The sequence below is a fragment of the Oenanthe melanoleuca genome, chromosome 7 (assembly GCF_029582105.1).
Source record: "Oenanthe melanoleuca isolate GR-GAL-2019-014 chromosome 7, OMel1.0, whole genome shotgun sequence".
Taxonomy (NCBI): domain Eukaryota; kingdom Metazoa; phylum Chordata; class Aves; order Passeriformes; family Muscicapidae; genus Oenanthe; species Oenanthe melanoleuca.
The window spans coordinates 22,296,564-22,316,087 of record NC_079341.1 but is presented as its reverse complement, the minus strand read 5'-3'; the positions used below and the strand labels follow the sequence as shown (position 1 = coordinate 22,316,087).

The 19,524-nt window shown below is 61.3% G+C and overlaps 1 protein-coding gene across 5 annotated transcripts in view; it reads right to left on the bottom strand.

Annotated features, from left to right (window-relative positions):
* The window catches only part of TNS1 (tensin 1), a 61,698-nt gene extending 43,597 nt beyond the window's left edge, over positions 1 to 18,101 (bottom strand). The window contains exons 1-3 of one of the 5 annotated variants that reach the window (XM_056495724.1): positions 17,992 to 18,101; positions 16,882 to 16,919; positions 2,177 to 2,215 (exon numbers count right to left, since the gene is read on the bottom strand). In XM_056495724.1, coding sequence (XP_056351699.1) covers positions 2,177 to 2,215; positions 16,882 to 16,919; positions 17,992 to 18,067 — 153 coding nt within the window. In that variant the 5' untranslated portion in view covers positions 18,068 to 18,101. Of the gene's footprint in view, positions 1 to 2,176; positions 2,216 to 4,817; positions 4,977 to 9,825; positions 10,028 to 10,488; positions 11,111 to 16,881; positions 16,920 to 17,991 lie in introns of those variants that run through there. The other 4 variants (XM_056495722.1, XM_056495721.1, XM_056495723.1 and 1 more) reach the window with 4 other exon arrangements.
* Between the last annotated feature and the right edge of the window lie 1,423 nt (positions 18,102 to 19,524).

The following is a 19,524-nucleotide window of genomic DNA, read 5'->3' as shown; positions in this document are numbered from 1 at the left end:
AGCCTCCATGACTGGTTGCACTTACCAGGACTTCTACCTGCTTGGTGATGCTCTCCCCCTGGGATGGCTGCAGACAGGAGCAAGGAGAGAGTGAGAAAAAGGCAAGCGAGAGAGGAGAGATTGAGAGAGGGACATACACACACACACAGTGGAGCCAGGGTCAAAAGTTCTCCCTGGCTATTTCTGGTACTTCCTAGGAAATGCAGCACGGTTCCGTTCCCTTCCCTGCCTGCCAACATGTTCGCTCTTCCTGAATTTGGGGGAATCCCCCAAAACCCAAGTGCAGAGCTGGGATACTCAGGTACCAATAATACTGCCATCCTGCCTCTCAGCCTGCACCACTGCTGCCAGTGGGAAGCATTTGGCTGAACCTTGAGCCTGTTCCATGATGAGCACCTGATGCCTCCCACATCTCTGGGATTACAGGTGGATCCTCCATGGTCAGACCCTACAGCTGGGAAGTAAACAACAGGGCAAGGCCAGAGCAGTCTCACACCCAGCCTGGCAACTGGCCACCAGCAGGACCAGCTCCCCAAGATAAGCCTGATCCCACAGGGTCAGTGAAGGACCCCAGTGGGAGTAGAGCCAGGGCCTGAGATGCTCAGAACAGGAAAATTTGGTGACATGCCACTGGAGGCTTGGGACACAAATTAACTTCCTGGGGTGGGGGAAAGTGTCTGGACCCCAAATATAGGAAGAAGGAGACAGATACCTCTGTCTGGGAACAGTGGTTGTGGTGCCTGTGGGAGGCACAGCAAAAGGACCCAGCTGGGTGGGTTCCCAGAGCAGAGTCTTGGGACCAGGAGGATGGAGGTCACCCCCAAAACCAGGCTGCTCTACTCTTGGCAGCAGGGCCAGAGCAGACATTTCCACCCATAAGACAGGGCAAACCCCTTTCAATTTCCTCCCAAAGCCACAGTAACGGTCCCAGCTTGAAGCCAACACATTTTTGCTGTCGATAAGTGCCCAAGGAGGTTGGCAGGGGCGCGGGGTGCAGGCAGAGATTAAAGCCAGGGCAGATAACCACCACGGGGCCCCAGGGCAGGCAGCATGCTACACTCCTACCCCATGCCCTCCCTCACTGGGGCTCTTGGGCTGCCCTCAAGAGCTTGCAGGTGGTCATGTCCTACACTCACTTTCCAGGTGAGACCCCTGCCCAGCTATGGGCTGCCCAGCCCAGGGCCCCGTGTGAGGCACGGATATTGCGGCACTGCCAGGCTGCTGAGCCTGAGCTGAAACCCTGCCAGGGCCTCCTCTCCCCGGTGCCTGCCCCAGCAAGCCTTGGCACACGTCTGGAGCAAAAAGGAAGGGCTGCCGCAGCGGCCCCGGGCTATGCCAGTCTCCCTGCTGCCACGTGCCTGCTCTGCCTGCTGCCACGGGCATCTCCAGGCTGGGGACGGGGCAGGGGAGCTGCCCTGCTGGCAAGATGCTGCCTGGTAGGCACCATGCTTCCCAAACCTCTTGCTGGGCATGGCCCTGCTCCAGGTGACATCCCAGTGCCCTGGTACCCCCAGAGGCCAGTCATGGCCCGGAGCAGTGTGGCAAAGGACTGTGGCTGTCTGCCCAGTGCCCCCACACCCGCCCTCCCCAGGACAGGGTGAACGGAGATGATGCATCCAGCTGCTCTCCTGGTGTCCAGAGAGGACAGGGTGGGAACAGCCTGTGTCACCCTGGCCCCAGCAGATTATAAAGGCCCCCAGGACAGACAATAGTAGAGGGGGACAATAACAAGAGCTACAAATGCATGGCCTTGGGCGCCCCGAGCCAAAGGCACATCTGCTACAGCCATCTCCGGGTGTGCAAGAAACCGCCCCAACTCTGGCCAGGAGGGAAGGCCCTCTGCGCCAGGGGACCCCAGAGCCCTGCATGGTCACGTCCTACCTGCCTGCTCCTCTCAGTAACCCTGCAAGCCCCTCTTCCCTGAAAGCTCCAGCTCCAGGAGTCCCATGATGGCTGGGCTGCTCCAACTTTTGCTGCTCAGCTGTGGGATACCCTTCAGCACAGCACCAAAATGGGGGTGCCCTTACCCCAAGCTCAGGATCCCTGTGGTTTTGAGGGTGGAAGATTCATATCCTGAAGCCCTGGGACAGAGAAAGCCCCATACCTAGAGCAGGATGCTCTACCATCCCCAGAGCTCTGGCTGTCACCCATGGCTCACAGCGGAGGCATCACTTACCAGCTCATAGTTGACAGTGGGGGAGCAGGGGGTCACAGCCTGCAAGGAAGCAGAAGAGAGCCAGGATTAGTCCCTGAACACCCTGTCCAACATAGGGCACAGGAAGAGGCTGGAATGCAGCATTCACCCACACCCACCCCACAGCAAATACAGCACCCACCCTACCAAGTGACAGGGGCATCCATGGCCTTGCCACCCCAGGCAGGAGCATAGGCAGCACCCCAAAGTCAAGGCTGGCTTCCTGGGAGTGGGAGAGGGCTCAGGGCCATGGCAGCTGTGCCATTTGTCCTTGGCCAGGGAGCCAGGACAGCCCCAGCCCGGGTGGGCACGGCGAGCACAGCACAGCGCAGCACAGGGCGGGCGCCTGATGCCAAGAGCAGCTCCTGGAACAAACCCCAGCCCAGCCTCATGAGCTCCTGCAGCCGCCAGCTGAACAGCCCGGCTATTGTTACCTTAATTACCAGCGGCAATTACTGACAATTAACCTTGGGTTTTGCGTGCACCCCGGTCCTTCGGGAAGCAGCAGCATGCCAGGGTGGGAGAGGCAGCGCCTCGTCACTCGTCGGCACAGTGGGCACAGGCACTCCAGCTCTGTGTCGGCCCAGAGATGCCAGCAGTAGTGGAAGGGTGTGATTTGGGGCACTTTGTCCTCTACAAATTCCACCAGGAGCAGTGACCCCCAGTAAGCCATCCCCTGCCTCATCCCAGGATGGAGCCAAGATGGCAAACACTACTCAGGGGCTGGTCCCCTACCATGGCAGCATGGGGACCCACTGCACTCCACTCTGCCTCTCCTGTCCCGGGCCATAAAAAAAAGGGTTTGCCCAAAGCAGTACACTTGGAGCACCCATATCCCATCCCATCCTGGTCCCCAGAGCACGATGCCCAGTGCCTGCTCCCCTCCCCGGCTGCAGCCTGTTCCCATCCTGTCTCACTGTTTTCTTCAGGGGTTCCTCCTCCTCCCGCTCCCTTCCCCTGTGCATTATTATTATGATTTTATTCTAATGCAGAAACGCTTCCATAAAAGGCCCTTTTCCCTGCCCCGCGGCGCTGGCCCCGCGCCAGCCTCCCTGGAATGTTCTCCGGCAGCGAGCCGCTGCCGCGGACGGAGCCGACGAGGGCTGTGCCGAACCCTGCACCGTGCCCCGCACACCGCCGTGCTCTGCCCCTGGGGATGCTCAACGAGCGCCCCGGCCCCCGCCCAGCCCATACAGGGACAGAGATGGGGGAAACGCGCAGCTCCCCCACAACGGGACACACCGGTGCCACAGCCAGGTAGGGTCCGTGCCCAGTCCTCCTCTGCTGTCGCCATGAGGAAGTTTGCAGGCTACAAATGCACCTCTGGCTGGAAAAAGGAAAACAACTGGGGTGCCTGTGGTCGTATTTCCCTGCCCTTAAGGATTCCCTGATGTCTAATACGGGCTTGTGCTCACCCAACATCACTCTTCCCATCCACAGGAGACAGCAACTCAGGCCGTATGGCACTCTTGCATCCCAGAAAGGCAGTGTTACAGGGACTGCAGGAATGTAAAGCTGTTTCCCTCCCTCAAGTTTGGCTCAAACATGCCCCCAGTTCAAGGAGAAGAAGGAAGACCCTGCCCCAGACAATGGACCCCGCCGTAGGGAAGTCCAGCTCCTGCCCCACGGGACCGGTGAGAGCATCACTCCATACAGAACAGGCACCATCTCTGTCCTCAGGGACTCCTGCATCCCTCCGTGCAGGGAGGGGTGGGAAAGGCAGGGGGACCCGCACAGCCCTGGTCCAGGCTTCGCTCTGCCGTGGCAGACACAGCGGCCTTTCTTCTCCCCCTCACCGGTGTTTGCATTCCTGCCGGCTGGCCCCCGCCGCCGACCCCGCCGCCCCGCAGCCCTGCCCAGGAATGCGAGGAACGAGGCGCAGCAGGGCTGCCGCCCACCCCACCAGCCCCCCATGTCCCCCACCCGCCCACTCGGCCCCCCAGGTCGTAGCCCCATCCTTCCCAGCAGCCACATCCCACGAGCTGCTGCCTTGAGACCCGAGTTTTGCCAAGCAGAAAAATCAGTTTCCCAGCAAACGAGGCCCCATGGCCACGAGTGATAGGAGTCTCTGATGTCTCATAAAGGGTTGGGCACACCCTGCAGCCTTCCGCTGGGAAGCGATGATGGGCTCCCTCGCTCATCACCAGCTGTCACTATACCTAGAGAAACTCGATACCCTTGACATGTCCAAGCCCAGAAATAAACACCTGGCTGGCAAACCCCTGACAGACCCTGGCCATACTGCCATAAAGCAGAGCAGCTCATGAGAGTCATCTTCCACCTAACCTCTCCACTGCAGCTCAGGGACTGACCTCTGCACCACAGATCCCGACAGGACTTCAGCACCATTTCACAAGAACTGAGCGAGGCTGGAGGAATGCAGACATCCACCTCCTATCCAGGGATGAGACACCTCAGAGCCTTCTCCATGCTGCAACCACTGCTCACACCTCTCTCCCCCAGCACCTCCTTCCTCTCCCTCCTCCTCCCTCAGTAAAACAACCCTTGCACCCATGGAAGTGCCCAGGGCCACTGCCAGGTCCTGCTCCAGCGGAGCATCCCCGTGGGCTGTAGCCCCAACCTGCGAGATGCCAGCAGGGCTGGGGGAAAACAAAGAACAAACCTCCATGGAGGGGCCCTGCGATTCAGGAACGGGCTGGATCAGTGCAGTGTGGGGCGTGCAGGGGTCTCCCCAGCTGGGCTGCTGGAGCTGGGCAAGCACTGGCCCCCAGCCCACAGCAGGGCCCGTCCAGCTGCCGGTGGGTGATCCAGGCCCATCTCTGACGCATATCCCTTCCTTTGGGTGGCGGTTTTTGTTTTTCCCTTCCCCAGGAGCTCCGATAAACATTCCGGAGCCGGACGATATCCGGGCTGGTGCTGACCCTTACTATGCCAGGAGCAGATGCAGCACCAGCCACCCCAGCCCTCACACAGACCCCGTACACCAGAGATGCTTCCCATGGCCAGGCACTGAGATGTTGGCGAGCCAGCCCAGCTGGTGTGGTTGGAGCTGGAGACACACTGTCAAAAGGGACACTGACATTCTGGACCCTCCCAAAGCAAGCCAGCTTCACGGCCCCACTATTTAGAAATAATGTGGACCCCAAGAGACGGAATCAAGGCACCCTACTCCCTCCAGTCCTGGAAGTTGTTCCCCTGCCCAAGCCACCCTGTGGTCTGGAAATTCAGTTGTCAAAGAGGAATGTGACTCAGTGGCCACAGTGGCATCCCACAGGACAGTGCCTGGGCAGCATAAATGCAAGCTCAGCCCATGTGATCCCACCTCATGGGGTCTCACATCATCCCATGAGGGACCACTTCCTCCCAATAAAGTTCATCTCAGCTTTGTGCCACCTACACCCCAGCTGGGCTGCGAATCACTTCCCCATGCACCCCAAGATTCTCTGCTCGCTCCGAGACCCTGTCTTAAGCAAAGGGGATCCCAGGGATAGCCACGGGCCACAAAAACTTCCCCAGACATTCCCAGAGCCCTTCCCCTACTCACCAGTCCCTCCAGCCCAGCCACAGCCACCAAGCCCTGCCAAGCCCTCTCTTAGCCCCAGTGTGGGGCGAAGTGCGAGCTGCCATCAGGCACCTCACAGCAGAAGACACTTTTCAGGGACACATTGGGACCACTACACTGGGGATGTTGGGGAAGGTTTTTCCCTCTCCAGCACCCCTGCTCCCCATTCCAGCTGCAGCATCCTTCTACCCTGCCAGGCATAAGGGACTAAGGTGTCTTTGCCCTGGTCACCCCCCTGCCATGCACAGGAGTCAGGTACCCTCTGCCCATACCACGTGCTGGCTGCTCCTGCCCTCACATTTTTTGCAGCTCTGGCAAAACTCCTGTTTATGCAACATGTCCCCGGCGGGAGGACGGCATGTTTCCATGCACACCCGCTCCCCCCCCCGACTCCAGCTCCACCCTGCCCAGCACAGCCCCGGTGTGTGAGGCACAGGGCAGCCACACAGAACCCCAGACCTCTGGCACAGGGGTCCCTGGGAGGGGGCAGCACCCCGTGCACCACACAGCCCCTCTCTGCCCCCACCAGTGTCCAGGGGTGCTGCTTTTGGGACTTCTTCCATCGGGCGGGGGTAACTGGCAGATGCGCCGAAGGGCAGGGAGCGGCTTGGCCAGCGGCTCAGGGTGAGTCAGACTGGGCTGATGCTGGGGCACGGAGGTCTCACTGCTCCCAGGCTTCCCTCCAAGCATCCCCAGCCCGCCCTGCAGCTGGGTCAGGGACTGTCACTGTGCCATCCCCTCCATGCCTGGATGCCTGGACAGCACCCATGCCCCTGAACTGCCCAGGAGATGCTGGGGGCAGCAGAGAGAGTACCACAGGGAAAAGAGCCATTCAGGGATGTCCCCAAGCTGGGACAAACGCTATCTCCTCTGTCTCTCACTTGGTATGTTGAGGAGGAGCCGCCCTTGTGGCCCATCCCCGCCAGGAAGGCGGCAGCAGGACCAGGACAGAGGTTACCCAGTACACACAGCCCTGCAAATCAGGGATGATATGCCACAGGGGACACCAGCCATTCCATCCCACAGTGCCCGTGGGGCCACCACTGTACCTGGGACATTCTGGGACACACAGCGCACTGGGAGGGTGATGGACTGCAGCAGCTCATGGCTGGCCTGGCCAGCAGCCCTGGCACGGGGATATGGGACAGGACAGGAAAAACAATGTACAGAGAACCTTCAAGGGGTTGCAATGGAGGCAGCTGCACCAAAATAGCCCTGGTTTCGACCCAAATAAGGGCAGTCCCGGCTCCGGGGCGGTTTCAGCAATTTGCCTCGGTGCTGCCAAGTGCAGATGAGGGGAAGGGAGAGGAGGTAGCATCCCTGACCCGGTCTGGGGGGAGAAGAGTGTTTTTGGGGGTCAGGAGGGGGACAGAGATACCTCCACATGACCAGGACAGGGACTGTCCCTACTTTGCTTGCAGGCACTGGCTCGGCACGGGGCCGGCCACAGGCAGGGATATGCTGTGCTCCAGTGCCTAAAAAGGCAACATCTGGAGGCAGCAGGTCTGGATCCAGCCCCACGGGCCAGCACGCGCCTGCCTGGCTCTGGCCCCACAGCCCCAGCCCTGCCCTGCTCTGCTCTGCCACCAGCACCACACACGTGTGCTGCCACCCCAGAGAGGGGACTCCCCCCAGCCCAGTCCCATAGGGACCCCACAACCAGCCTAAGGGGGAGCATGGGGTCACTGCCTCCCTCTGCACCAGCCTTCCCCAAGGGAAAATACCAGGATTCCCTCACCAACTCCCCAGAGCCAAACCAGACACCAGGATTGGCCAGGGAGCAGCTTCTCCACCAGATATAAGCTGGGAAGAGAGTCACACCAGGACTGGCTGGGACAGACTCTGCTGCAGGGTTTCACCAGGACTGGTCCCTGAACTGGTTCTGACATTGGACTGGTCACTGCACGGATTCTCACATGAGAAGGGCAGAGCTGAGTTCTCATCGGGGTTGGTCTGTGCACAGATCCTCACCTGAGATTAGTAAATGCATGGATTCTCACACAGGATTGGCCAGCACATGGATTCCTAGATGGGATTAATCACTCCCCAGACTGTCCCATAGGACTGATCAAGCCTTGGACTCCCACAGGCGATTGGTCAGAGCACTGACTCTCCTGCAGGATTGGTCAGAGCAGCGATTCCCACGCAGCATTGGCCAGCACACAGATTCTCACACGGGATTGATCAACAAATGGATTCTGCCACAGGACTGGCTGGAGTACAGGCACTCCTGTGGCACTGGTCAGCACACCAGCCTGCCAGCAGCCTGTGCCCCACCCTGAGCCCAGTGCGGGATCCTTCCCACAGATCCACTCTGGTGGAGCATCACCAAACCCTTTTCTGTGCACTCAGACCCCGCTGCACACTTCGGGCTGCCTCCCAGCATTAGGGGCATCTGCCAGTGCCCATGGGTCTGGGACCCACCTCGAGGGGTGTAAGGTGCCAAAATAAGCCCTGGCTGCCCAAAGGTGTCTCAGACCCCCAGTACTGAGCCCAGGGGCTCTACGTGTGAGTGAAAGGCCCAGGGCAGATGGAAACTGGAGTCAGTGCTGTGTCCTCACCTTGCAGGACAGAGCTGAAAACACTACAGTGAAACTGAAATCGGAGCAGCACCTCCAAAACTGGTGTGTCCCCCCTCATCTGTAGTGTTGAGGAGATGAGGGAATAGGAGGGAGAAGTGGAGACAAAGATACTCCCCCTACCCAGGAGCTGTGATGCAGGACTGCTCTTCTGTCCTGTGTCCCAAAACCCATCAGGGAAACTCCAGTGCTGATCAGGGTCTGCTGGCACCGTGACCAGACAGCCGGGAGATGGGCTGCACAAGGCCAGGGACAAGACAGCGGCAAAGCAAGAAGGAGGGTGGCCAACGGCAGGAGCAAATGGGTCCCCCAACTCGGGACCCCAGAAGAGCATGTGGGGAGCACAGCTCAAGGCCCAGGACCTTGCCCGGGGCCAGCAGGATCACTAAGAAGAAGTTCATTAGAGCGGGTGAGGGCTGGAGGCTCGTTTTCTACTGATACACTTTCCCTGGGGGTGGCTTCAGACGCCGGACAGGTCACACGTTGTTTTCCCAGTGCCATCACGCTGTAGGGACAAGACGTGCCCGCCTGGTTGCGCCCCAGACTCAAATGCCATGAGCACCCAGGGGGCGCAGCCACTGTCACCCAACTGTCCCTGCCAGCTGTCCCCCAGCACTGGGGTCACCGCTCCGCACCAGGGCTGACGCCAGCGCCGAGCGGGCTCATGCGCCCGGGAACGGAGCACTTCTCTTTTTTTCCTTGTTTTCCCCTTAAACCCGAGCGGGCTGATGCCTCCCTCGCTCGGTCGTTTCCTCTCCCAGCAGCACAGCCCAAAAACATCTGCGCCGGGACCTGCCCTGACGGAGTTAACCCTCTGCGGGCCCGGCGGCGCCGAGGGGCCGGGGATCCCTGCCCGGGGGGCGGCGGGGGGAGCTGGCACCCGCCGGGGCTGCCTCGCCACTCATTAACCCGCAGCTTAACCATTGACGGTCCCGCCGCGGAGCGGGGTTAACCCCTGGGCTGCCGGGGTGTCCCGGCCGAGGGGCAGCCCCCCAGTGCGTGCTCCCCGCGGGGTGACAGGCGCCCGGCATCGCCCTCCCGGCTGCGGGGCGGGAGCGGGGTGCGGGGGGCGGACCCCGCTTTCCCGCGCAGTCCCAGCTCCACGGGGACGTGTCCCTACGCACTTCGGGAGAGGGGGGGGAGACACAAACCCCAGCGCCGGTGTGTCCCCCTCCGGGACACCCTGAGAGCCACCGGCCCTGGCACGGGGAGGGGCACGGGGGGGGCACGGCCCCCGGAGCCGCTCACAGGTCCCTGCCGGCAGCACACCGGCCCTCACCCCCTGCCCGCGTCCTCCTCTCCGCGAGCACCGCATCGCGCTCTCCAAGCCCCCCGCACCCCGAGACCCCCTCTGGTGACAGACAGCTGCGGACCCCCCAACACGGGGGGCAGCACCCCCCAACACGCACCATCCCATCACCCCTCGGGTACCACGCGTGGCCCCCGCCCCCCGGAGAGATGACACCCCCTGCAGCACCCCCCCGTCCCGGGGGCCCGGGGACCCCTGCGCCCTCACCGCCCGCCAGTACCTGGTTCATGACGCTCCCGAAATCCATCCGGGGTCTCGCCTGCCTACATCCGAGAGGGACGGCAGCGCAGCCTCACCTGGCCCGGGGGGCGCGGGGGGCGGCCGGAGGGGCCGCGGGGGGCAGGCGGGAGCCCGGCGTCGCCCGGGCGGGCAGGCGTGAAGGCAGACTGCAGGCAGAGCCCCCCTCCCTCCCCGGGCCAAGCCTGGAGAAGGAAGGAAGGAAGGAGGGAGGGAGGAGGGAGGGGAGGGAAGGAGGGGGAGAGCCGAAGGGTTTCGCTCCCCAGAAGCGGGACCCCGGCGATGGAGAGGCGCAGGGAGGTCCCGCCGGCTCCCCGCTCCCCTCCGCACCCCCAGGGCGGCCGGGGCTGGGGAGCCCGGGGGCGCCGGCCCCGGCCCTGCGGAGGAATGGGGTCCCGGTCGACTTTTTCCACCGCTCCCCTCCCTTCTCTCGCTTCTTCTCCCTCTTTCTTCTCCTCTTCCCTCTCCCCAGCTGCACGGCGCGCTCCAAGTCCGGCCCCGCTCCGCTCCCCTCGCCTCCCCCAAAAACGCCCTTAAAGGCAACCGGGAGCCTGACTCGAGCAGCTGGCCCTGGGGTAGGGGTGTCGGCAGGTGGGCAGACCGCCCCCCCCCAAAAAAAAAAAAAAAAAAATTACCCCCCCCACACCTCGGCCAGCTCCCCCTCGCAGGCTCGTCGCCCCCGGAGCCGAGGGGCCGCGGCGGGCGGCGGGGTGCAGCGGGGTCGGGCCCTTATCGCCCCGCGTGACGCCACCGGCGTCCCGGTGCCCTTGGCGGGGGGGTGGCACGGACCGCACTGTGGGGCCCTGCTCGGGGCCTGCCTGGCACCCCCTGGCACAACCTGCTGCCCCCCTGCCATACGCGGGACCGAGTGCCCAACCGATGGTCCCTGGGTGTCCCACACCCCCAGTGCTGGGGAGGATGTGAAGATTTATCAGCCCGCCTCTCAACTAAAAATCAAAGCCAAAATGCTGGAAAAGCCCCGTCTGTCCCATAGCACGTAAAGTCATGCCAGTCCCAGCTTGACTGTCCCAAACCTGGAGTGTGCCCAGCATCCCCCTGGCCTTCCTCCTGTCTCCCTTCCTCCTCCTTCCTTCTCCTCCTCCTCGGGGGACTGCGTGTCCATGGATGGAGCCCTGGTCTCACTTGCTGCTCCTGGGGCAACCCAGCCCCAGCCCTGCTGTACAAGCAAGCTCTCAGTGCCAGGAGACCCCACAGACAAGAGGGGAAGCCCACCAGCAGCGGCCCAGAGAGTGGCAAGCTGGCCAGGGAGGCAGCGAGCCAGGCACCCGGCCCAGTGCTGTTGACATTTTCTCACCCAACGCCTCCCCGTTCCTGTTTGCATTTCCGTCCTGAAGCCGTGGGCTCAGCCAAAAGGCTGGAACTGGCTCTGCTGGAGCGGTGCAGGACCCCAACATCCCTCCTACCTCATCACCCCTTCAAAAGGCACCAGGGAGGGATCTGTGGTAAGGGGTTCTACCATTGCCCACCTCCAAGTCCCCCTAAGGGACACTCCAGTTCAAGGAGATCTTTTCCAGTCCCTCCATGCCTCAGTTTCCACAGCAACCCAACAGTGCCATAGGATGGGAGCACCAAAAGGCACTGTGGACCCTTCCTGTTGCCAAGGACAAAGCGCCAGAGCCAAACATCTCTGGAGAGCATCTTTTCACACTCCTCCCAAGCAAGAGCCAGCCAGCCCTTCTGCCCTCCCCAGCACCCAACAGCACAGAGTCAGATTCCAACAGCCACCACTCTAGGGACAAAACCCCATGGCCAGGATCCAATGAAACCCCTAAAGTCCCACCATTACCACAGCCCACAAAATCCAGGCATCCCAAAAAGATGGGAGTGCTGCAACAAGGATGGAGGGGCAATGAACATCCTGCACCAGCAGAGCACAGCAGAGACCCCTGCACAGGCCCCAGAGCCCAAACTCCTCAGGAGAAGGCCACAGGATGGCTCCCAGGCTCTGGGAAACATCAGCAGTGGACGAGCTGGAGCCAGATGGGAAAGTATCAGCAACTGAATGAGATGGAAATGAGTGGGTGAATGAAGGGCACTGATAGCATGTCCCTGTCCTGGTCCCAAGGGCAATGACAGGAACTGTCCCCTGGGGACATGACGTGTTCCTTTCACAGGACACAGCCAGAGAAGTCCTGGCAACATCCTTGAACTACAGCTACCAAAGTATCTCTTGGAGCCATAGGGTCAAAGTGCCAGTGGAGCAAGTCCAGCAAAATGGTTCCAGTGACTCCCAGTCCCACAGACAAACCCAACCCCCCTCAACATGAAACAGTTCCTCTGTGACCCAAAACAAATACCCTTGAGCATCATTACCCCAGATGTCAGTGGAAGAAAGGAGACCTGGAGACCAGGCATCCAGGTGTGGTTCATCTCCAGAGATTAAAGCACACAGAAAATAAGACCCAATGCAGGGTCTGAAGAGCCCCTCCTGAGCCAGAACTTTCAGCTCTTTTGGGATCACTGCCACCTCTTGGAGGGTCCTGGGAGTCCCCAGGAACGCAGCACCCTTCCCAGGGCAGGTCTCAGAAGGAGTGTCCATGAGGGATGCAAACTGATCTGAGAAGGGAGAAAATCAGTGAGAAATGAGGCAAGCCCGGACCCTGCTTCCCACCATGACAGGGCTCTGGGAAGATGGATGCAGCCCTGGGAGCTACTAACGAGGGGGGCTGGTGGTCCCTGCTGCCTCATCTGACACCTCCCAGGCCCGTCCTGGCCAGTGCTCCCCAGTGCAGTGAGCATGGGCAGCCTCAGCATCCCCTCTGCCCTGCCATCCTCTCTGTGCAGCACCCCGAGGGTGCAGAGAAGGGCCCCAAGTCCTCCAAGCAGCCGAGCTGGCCCCCCACTGGAGCTGAGAGGCCGAATATTTGGGCAGTGACGTAAAGAAGGGGAAAAAGGAAAGAGGCAAGGAAAAAAAAGAAAAAAAAACAAAACCCCCTCCAGGACCTGCTGCACAAATACGACCTGGCACAGCACTGGGACAGGGCTGAGCCCCACAGCCCCCATCCCTCCACCCCGCTGGGTCCATGCCAGGGTCAAGGACATAGTCCTGCACTATTCCTTCCCACCCCCGCCCCGCCCACTCTGTTGTGGAGGCATGGGGTGTTGCTAATTACCTGTGCCAAAGGACTGGGGGGGTGGCTTTGGACGGGGGCACTGGGGACAAGGGCCTGACGGGCAGCTCCCGTGTGACCCGCACGTCACCCCCTGACAGCACGGGGAGGAAGCAGAGTGGCTGGGGCAGGGAGCAGGGACCGGACAGCCAAGTCCCACAGCAAGAGCCAAACGCTGCTGGGACATGGATGTCCCATCCTTGTGCCCCTGTTCCTGGCACAGCCACCAGGAACCTGCAGTCCATGGCCTGGCCAGACCCCCCAACACTGCCTGGGCCCCTGGCCATGGCTGCAGGCTGCTGATCACCAGGAGTCAGACCTTCCTGGAAGTGTCCAACCACTCCTTGCCTCAGTTTCCCTTCCTAGTTCTGGCTTGCTTTACAAGCAGGGGGTATCCCCAGCACCAGCTGAAGGGTGGCACGTCCCCTCAGCACCAGCACCAGCTCCACACCCTGCCATGGGTCCTGCAGCTTTCCAAGGGCCGTCAATGCCGCGGGCACTGGGAGCGATTGCTCTGGCCGGGACATGCCTCGCTGCCCGGCCCTGGCCCTGCTCCAGCCCTGGTTTAATGATGGACAAACCTGCCCCCCCGGAGTCCCATCGCAGGGGGCACTTGAAAAACAACCCAGGCCTGGCATGAGGCCAGCGGGGATGGACGGCAGTGAACTGGGAGCACACGCGTGTGACCACCCGCCCGTGTGCGGGCGTGCTCGCGCACACAGACGGATGTTCTTGCACACATGTGCATTTCCCTGCAGCTCATGCACTGGTGCATGCATCTGTGAGCACACACGTTCACATACACAGGCACACACGCACGTGGCCCAGCAGCCTGGCATGGCTCCAATGCACACTTTCAGCTCCCCAGGAACAAGCACTGGGGGGACAATCCCTTGGCCTTTGGCCCCGTGCTATGTGATGTGCCTCAGTTTCTCCTCCTGGCCCAGCCCAGCTCCCCCAGTCCCCCAGCACTGGTGGGCCCCAGTGTGGCAGGGGCGAGCAGGGCAGGCTGGAGCCCTGCCAGGCCCAGGGGCTGGCACAGGCGCCATTTCCCAGAACCAAGCACCAGCAATCGCCAGCCGATTCGGCAGCCAACCACCACAGCGTTCCCTGTCCCCCAGCCAAACCATCCATCATGGGGCCAGCTCCCACTACGGGAAGCAGCACAGTCCCCCATCATTTCTCAGCCTCTCCAACCAGCATCATGGCAAAATCCAGCCACAGTCAGGGTGAGGGCATCCCAGAGGATGAGGACACTCCTAGGATATCCCTTGGTTTGGGACATGCCTGCACTGCTCGGAGATCCTCGGTGAGGAGAGCAGCGTCACCACCAGACCCTGGCTGTGCCACTGCCAGCATGTGCCACCCGTGACACAGGCTCACCCACGCCTGAACGCAGGCACAGAAGTTCTGCACCCCACACCATGTTCCCTGCCTCTTGCTGTCCCCAGGCAGGGCTCAGTGACTCAGTTTCCCCACTTTTCAAAGGAGGATACACCCCCGCAGCTTTGGGCAGGCAGTTCTGGTGCAGGGAAGGAGGGAGGGGGCAGGCTGTGTGTGTCACGTACATACCAGTGTCCATCCATCCAACCGTCCCTCTCAGAGAGAGGGAGGGAGGTTTGCTAAGCAAGGAAAAATCCCTGAGCAGAGGCACAGGGCGCAAGAAGGGCCTTACATGGGCATGGGAACAGTGTTGTGCTTCCCAGCTGATGAGTGTGCAGCTGCCCTGGCCCCTCCACAGCCACCCACGGGCACCAGGCATCCCACCAGCATCACTGCCAGCACAGGGCAGCGGGTTTCACCACCATTCCCCCACTATCTTTCAGGCAGGAGGGAAATTGAGGTATGCAGGTCACTGCCAGGGCACAGGTCCTGCCCTCCCTGCTACAGCTCTGCCTGCTCACTGCCTTCTCATAGAGGGGGCACTCACCAGCACCCCAAAAGCTCCCAGGCATCCCCACATAGACTCCAATGCCCTTGTCCCAATCACACCCATGGTACCCTCTGGCACCCCACACTGATTACCAGCAGTACAACTCTTTACACCTCACCCACACCCCCATCCGTCCCCCCTCCCCTATACCTGGTCCATTTGAGGTTTTTAGTGGGGGCTTTCCCCCAGCTGGGCCAGGATGCAGCTGGCTGGGAGCTGGCTGTGCTAGGGGGCAGAACAAAGAGGTGGAGCAAGTCCAGGGAGATAAATATGGGGACCAAAGAGCAGACACTGCCAATAGCATGGTGGGGCAGACTCCAGGGCCAGGAGACACCAGAGCCAGGGGACACCAGGACCTTGGCAGCATATCCAGGGCAGGAAGAGGAAGCATTGCAGGGTGCAATTTGGGAGTGAGTCCATCTTCCCTCACCAAAGTATCCCGGAGGTGCAGGGGTTAAACATGAGGGACTCCAGGTATACAAGAGGCCATTTTTGCTCCATGCCAAGCCCCCTCCCCACATGCACCCTCCCCGGAGACCCTACAACAACAAGGCGGCGTGTGAGTCAGCTGGCCATCTGCCCGACCGGAGGAGCCCCTCCCTGGGCGCTGGCCCAAAGGAGCTCTGCGGAAGGCCCCTGGCCCTGGCCCCATGCACGCTCCCCCCAGCAGCAAACCCCTCGGCTCGCTGGCCCCACCGAGGGGGCTCCAGCTTCCAGCGAGCGTGGGAAGGGTGATGGAGGCTAATGAAATGCAGCCGGCGAGAGCGAGCCATGGGCTGCCCTGCGCACAGCCTATCCAGATGCTGGGAGCCCGGGATGAACCCGCTCCTGGTGTACAGCCCCCTGTCAGACATCAGAGAATCCCCACCGGGCTCACACCCAGACACACACACTTCCTGGCACTCCCTCCTGCCTGCAAACCACTGGCAGATGCTCCCTGCCACCGCCTGCCGTACCACGGGCATCCCCTCACCGCACGCCCCTTCCAGCTGTCCTACAGCACCCAGCAAGGCCACCTTCTCTGGCCTCAGCCTTCCTGGCACCTTTGGCACAGGCTGCCCGGGGTGACACAGGGTCCTGGCATGGCCCAGAGTTGACACAGGGCCTGGCACAGCTCCAGTAAGCCTCCCAGCCACCCTCCACTCCAGCCCCAGAGTACCCCACGGCCCCCACTTTCCCCAGGGCTGCTGCCAGTGCCTGCTCTGCACCACCACCCATACCATGGCACCCTGCAAAGCCCAACGTGTGCCCGGCGCCTGGCACAGCACCCCCCTTTCCTCTCCCTCCCTGCCCAGCTGGGCACAGGCAATGGGCACGGGAACAGGCATGTCCCAGCCTACGCTGTCTGCCTGGGGCATGCCAGCCTCTTCCCGCCCAGGATGCCAGCCCCAGAGATAGCTGGCATACATGCCTCTCCAGGGATTGAGAACACAAAGCCTCCCCTGCCCCGGCAGCACAGTGCTGGGCACCATGCCCACCTCCAGCTCCTCGGAGAACCTGGGTTGCTGTAGGGTCCCCCTCTGCCGGTGCAGCAGCTGGACAGACAGACAGCACTGGGCATCCTCAGTTCCACTGCCTCCTGCCAGCAAGATCCGCCCCCGGCTGGGCATCGGCCGAGGAGCTCAGCCTGTGTGCAGCTGGCAGCGCCCGGCGGCGGCGCATGGCGCCCACGTGCAGCAGCACTCACCCTGGCAAAGGGCACCCCGCTCAGGCACTGGGGCACAGATACCTGCTGCTCTGCTCTCAGAAGGGCTGCGCCCCAAAACCCAGCCTCTTACACAGACAGGCACATGCTGTCAGTGACCAGGCAGCAGGATGGCACTGTCAGCCTCACCCAGTGGTAACATCAGTGCCACCATGACCAGCCCACAGCCACCAGCTCATCTGGGTGCCCATCCAGTGGGGTCAGCTGGCATGGACCATGGCATCCCCAGCACCCCCAGGGTTGGGGGACACCTCAGGGCACTGGTCTTACCTTGGCTTGGCACTTAGTGTGGCAGGAGAGCTTGCAGCCTGTGGGAGAGAGAGGGGAGAGAGGGTTATTGGAGGCAGGAGGGGGAGCAGTGCCAGGAGGCAATCTGCAGGCACCCCACATGCAGGGCAGGAAGCAGGGCACCCAGCACTGCAGAGCACAGAGCACCCTGGCACTGGGCACTGGGTGCCAGGACGTGCACACGCGTGCAGGGACGTGCACACCTCGCACTGGTGCACACACGTTCTGGGTGGCACCAGCACAGCAGCAGGCACACAAAATGTGGCTCTGGGAGGACACACATGGTGCCAACGTGCCAGTGAGTGTGCAAGCCCCAGTGCCCAGGGTGAACAGCAGGAGGGGAGACTATGCACAAACAAGTCTCATGGGGCCTCTCATGGACGCCAGCAAGGCTGAGAGCACCACAGGGGTGCTGCCATTGCCTGTGCTCCCTCCCTCTTTCCTGTGCACTGCTGTTGCACACGTTCATCCATGCTCCCATGGAGGGCAGGCGCTCATGGGCAGTGCAGGCATGTTTGCCACTGCTGGGGGCACACACTTATACAGAGCACCACTACACTGCCTGGGTAGCCCTGCAAAGACATATGTCCCATCCCCAGGGGACACTAGGGTCCCCACTCAGCATGGCCCAGGCCACGGCCGCACCCCAGTCCCTGTTCCCCTTGGGCCTGTTTCCTGCAGCACAGGAAGCCTCATTGTGTCCCGTTTCCTCTGTCCGCCCCTCGCACGGGGCTCAGCGACACCACACACGTGCGAGGGCTCGCAGCCTGTGACCCACTGGGTGCCACGGGCAGCAAGCACGGCTCAGGGGGTGACACCCACGTGTGCACTGACCCACACCCACGTGCACACACTGGGTGGCTGCTGCACACTCACTGCACATCCATGAAGCCACCCTTGCCTCCCACCCACAAAACCACCACACATACTCTCTCGCAGCTCAGACTCTCCCTCTAACACACAGGCACACATATGCATGCACAGATTGGCACAGGTTCCCACATTCAGATCCTCATGCATGCAGGCACACACACATCCCCGATGTTCTCCCTGCCATGTCCCCATGCACGTGTGCCCAGGGCCCCAGCTCACCTCTGCAGGTGCTGCCCTGGCGCGTGATGGCCTGCCGGCAGATCCCACATGCCTTCACCTTCTTGAAGCTCGTCATCTTGAACGTGTGTGCCGCAGGGGCCTCCAGGTCCTGGGGCTGGGGGGAACACGGGACTTCATCAGCGGGAACAAGGTGGCACCAAGACCCAGACACTCAACTCTGACCTGCCTGTTTCCCCTGGGCAGCGGTTCATCCTCCACCCATGCCCTCCACACCGCCTCGCCTGTGGCGGTGTCTCTGCAGCTGAGGTACAGGGTGTGGGCTAGAGGATACAGGGTACAGGGCAGGGGATGGGGGAGCACGGGGTAGGGGATTTGGGGTATTTGGGGGTGGTGCATTGCCTCCACCCCTTTAAATAGTCTCTGCTGCCCCCTGGCGGTGCGTCCCTATGTGCAATGTGTGCACATGCATGCACATACGTGTGCGCTCACAGACATTTGTGCATGTGCACGTAAATGTGTGTGAGCACAGAAGTGTGTGTACGTGCACACAGAAGTGTGTATGCATGTGTGTGCATGCACAGACTGTGTGCACATGTGTGTGTCCATGCTGTTTGTGTCTGTGTGTGCCGTGTGTACACATACACAGGTGTGTGCATGCATGGGAGCACATACATGTGCGTGCAGATACATGTGTGCATGCACAGATGGATGCACACTCGTGCCTCCCTGCATGTCAGCACATCTCCATGTGTCCAGGTGAACACGTGCCCGTGTACAAGCGTCTCTGAGCATGTGTGTGTGGGCACAACTGTGTATGTCTGCACACACAGGGGTGAAGATGCTCAAATGCACATATGTGTGTGCAAACTCATGTGCATGTGAGCACGTGTAAATGTGCATAGATATGTGTAGATAATATGTATGTGCGTGTGTGTGAGTACTCAGATATGTGCATAAAAACCTCTGTGTGCACCAGGATAAGTGTGGGTGCTGCCAGTAGGGTGCCCATGCTGGGGGTGTCCCGCTGTCATGCTGTGTTTTGCGGTACGTGCCAAGCAGTGTGTGCTGAGCTGTCTCTTGGAGCTGTGTAAAGGGGACACAGAGCCCCCTGAGTGTGAGCAGCTGTGCCCACCCTGCCTGGCACAACCCAAGCTGATGCGATGAGTGGACTGAGTGCAGGATGGATCCAACTTGTGCAAGCATGTGTGTGCTCAGGCATGGGGGTTGAGGACAGGGAGGGGCTTGGCACAGCTGCAGGCAGCTAGTGCTCCTCCCAAACCCCCAGTCGACTGTTTTTTTTGGGGGGGCAACCCTTGGCAGCACACCAGCCCTGCCCACCCACCTGCTGCTAGATGAAGACGTGAGCCCCTGTAAATCCGCCTTTTCATGCCAAGACTAATGAGATTAAGCAGAGGCCCGGCGGCCCCCCCTGCCTTGGCGCCCCACTCTCCTCCAGCCCACTGCACCAGAGCCAAAAAGGATGGTGCCAAGGTGTCAGGGGGCCGGGTACCTCCCCACAAAGTTCTCTGCCTCAGCTTCCCCAGCGCAGACAGATGGGAGATGGGCCATGGA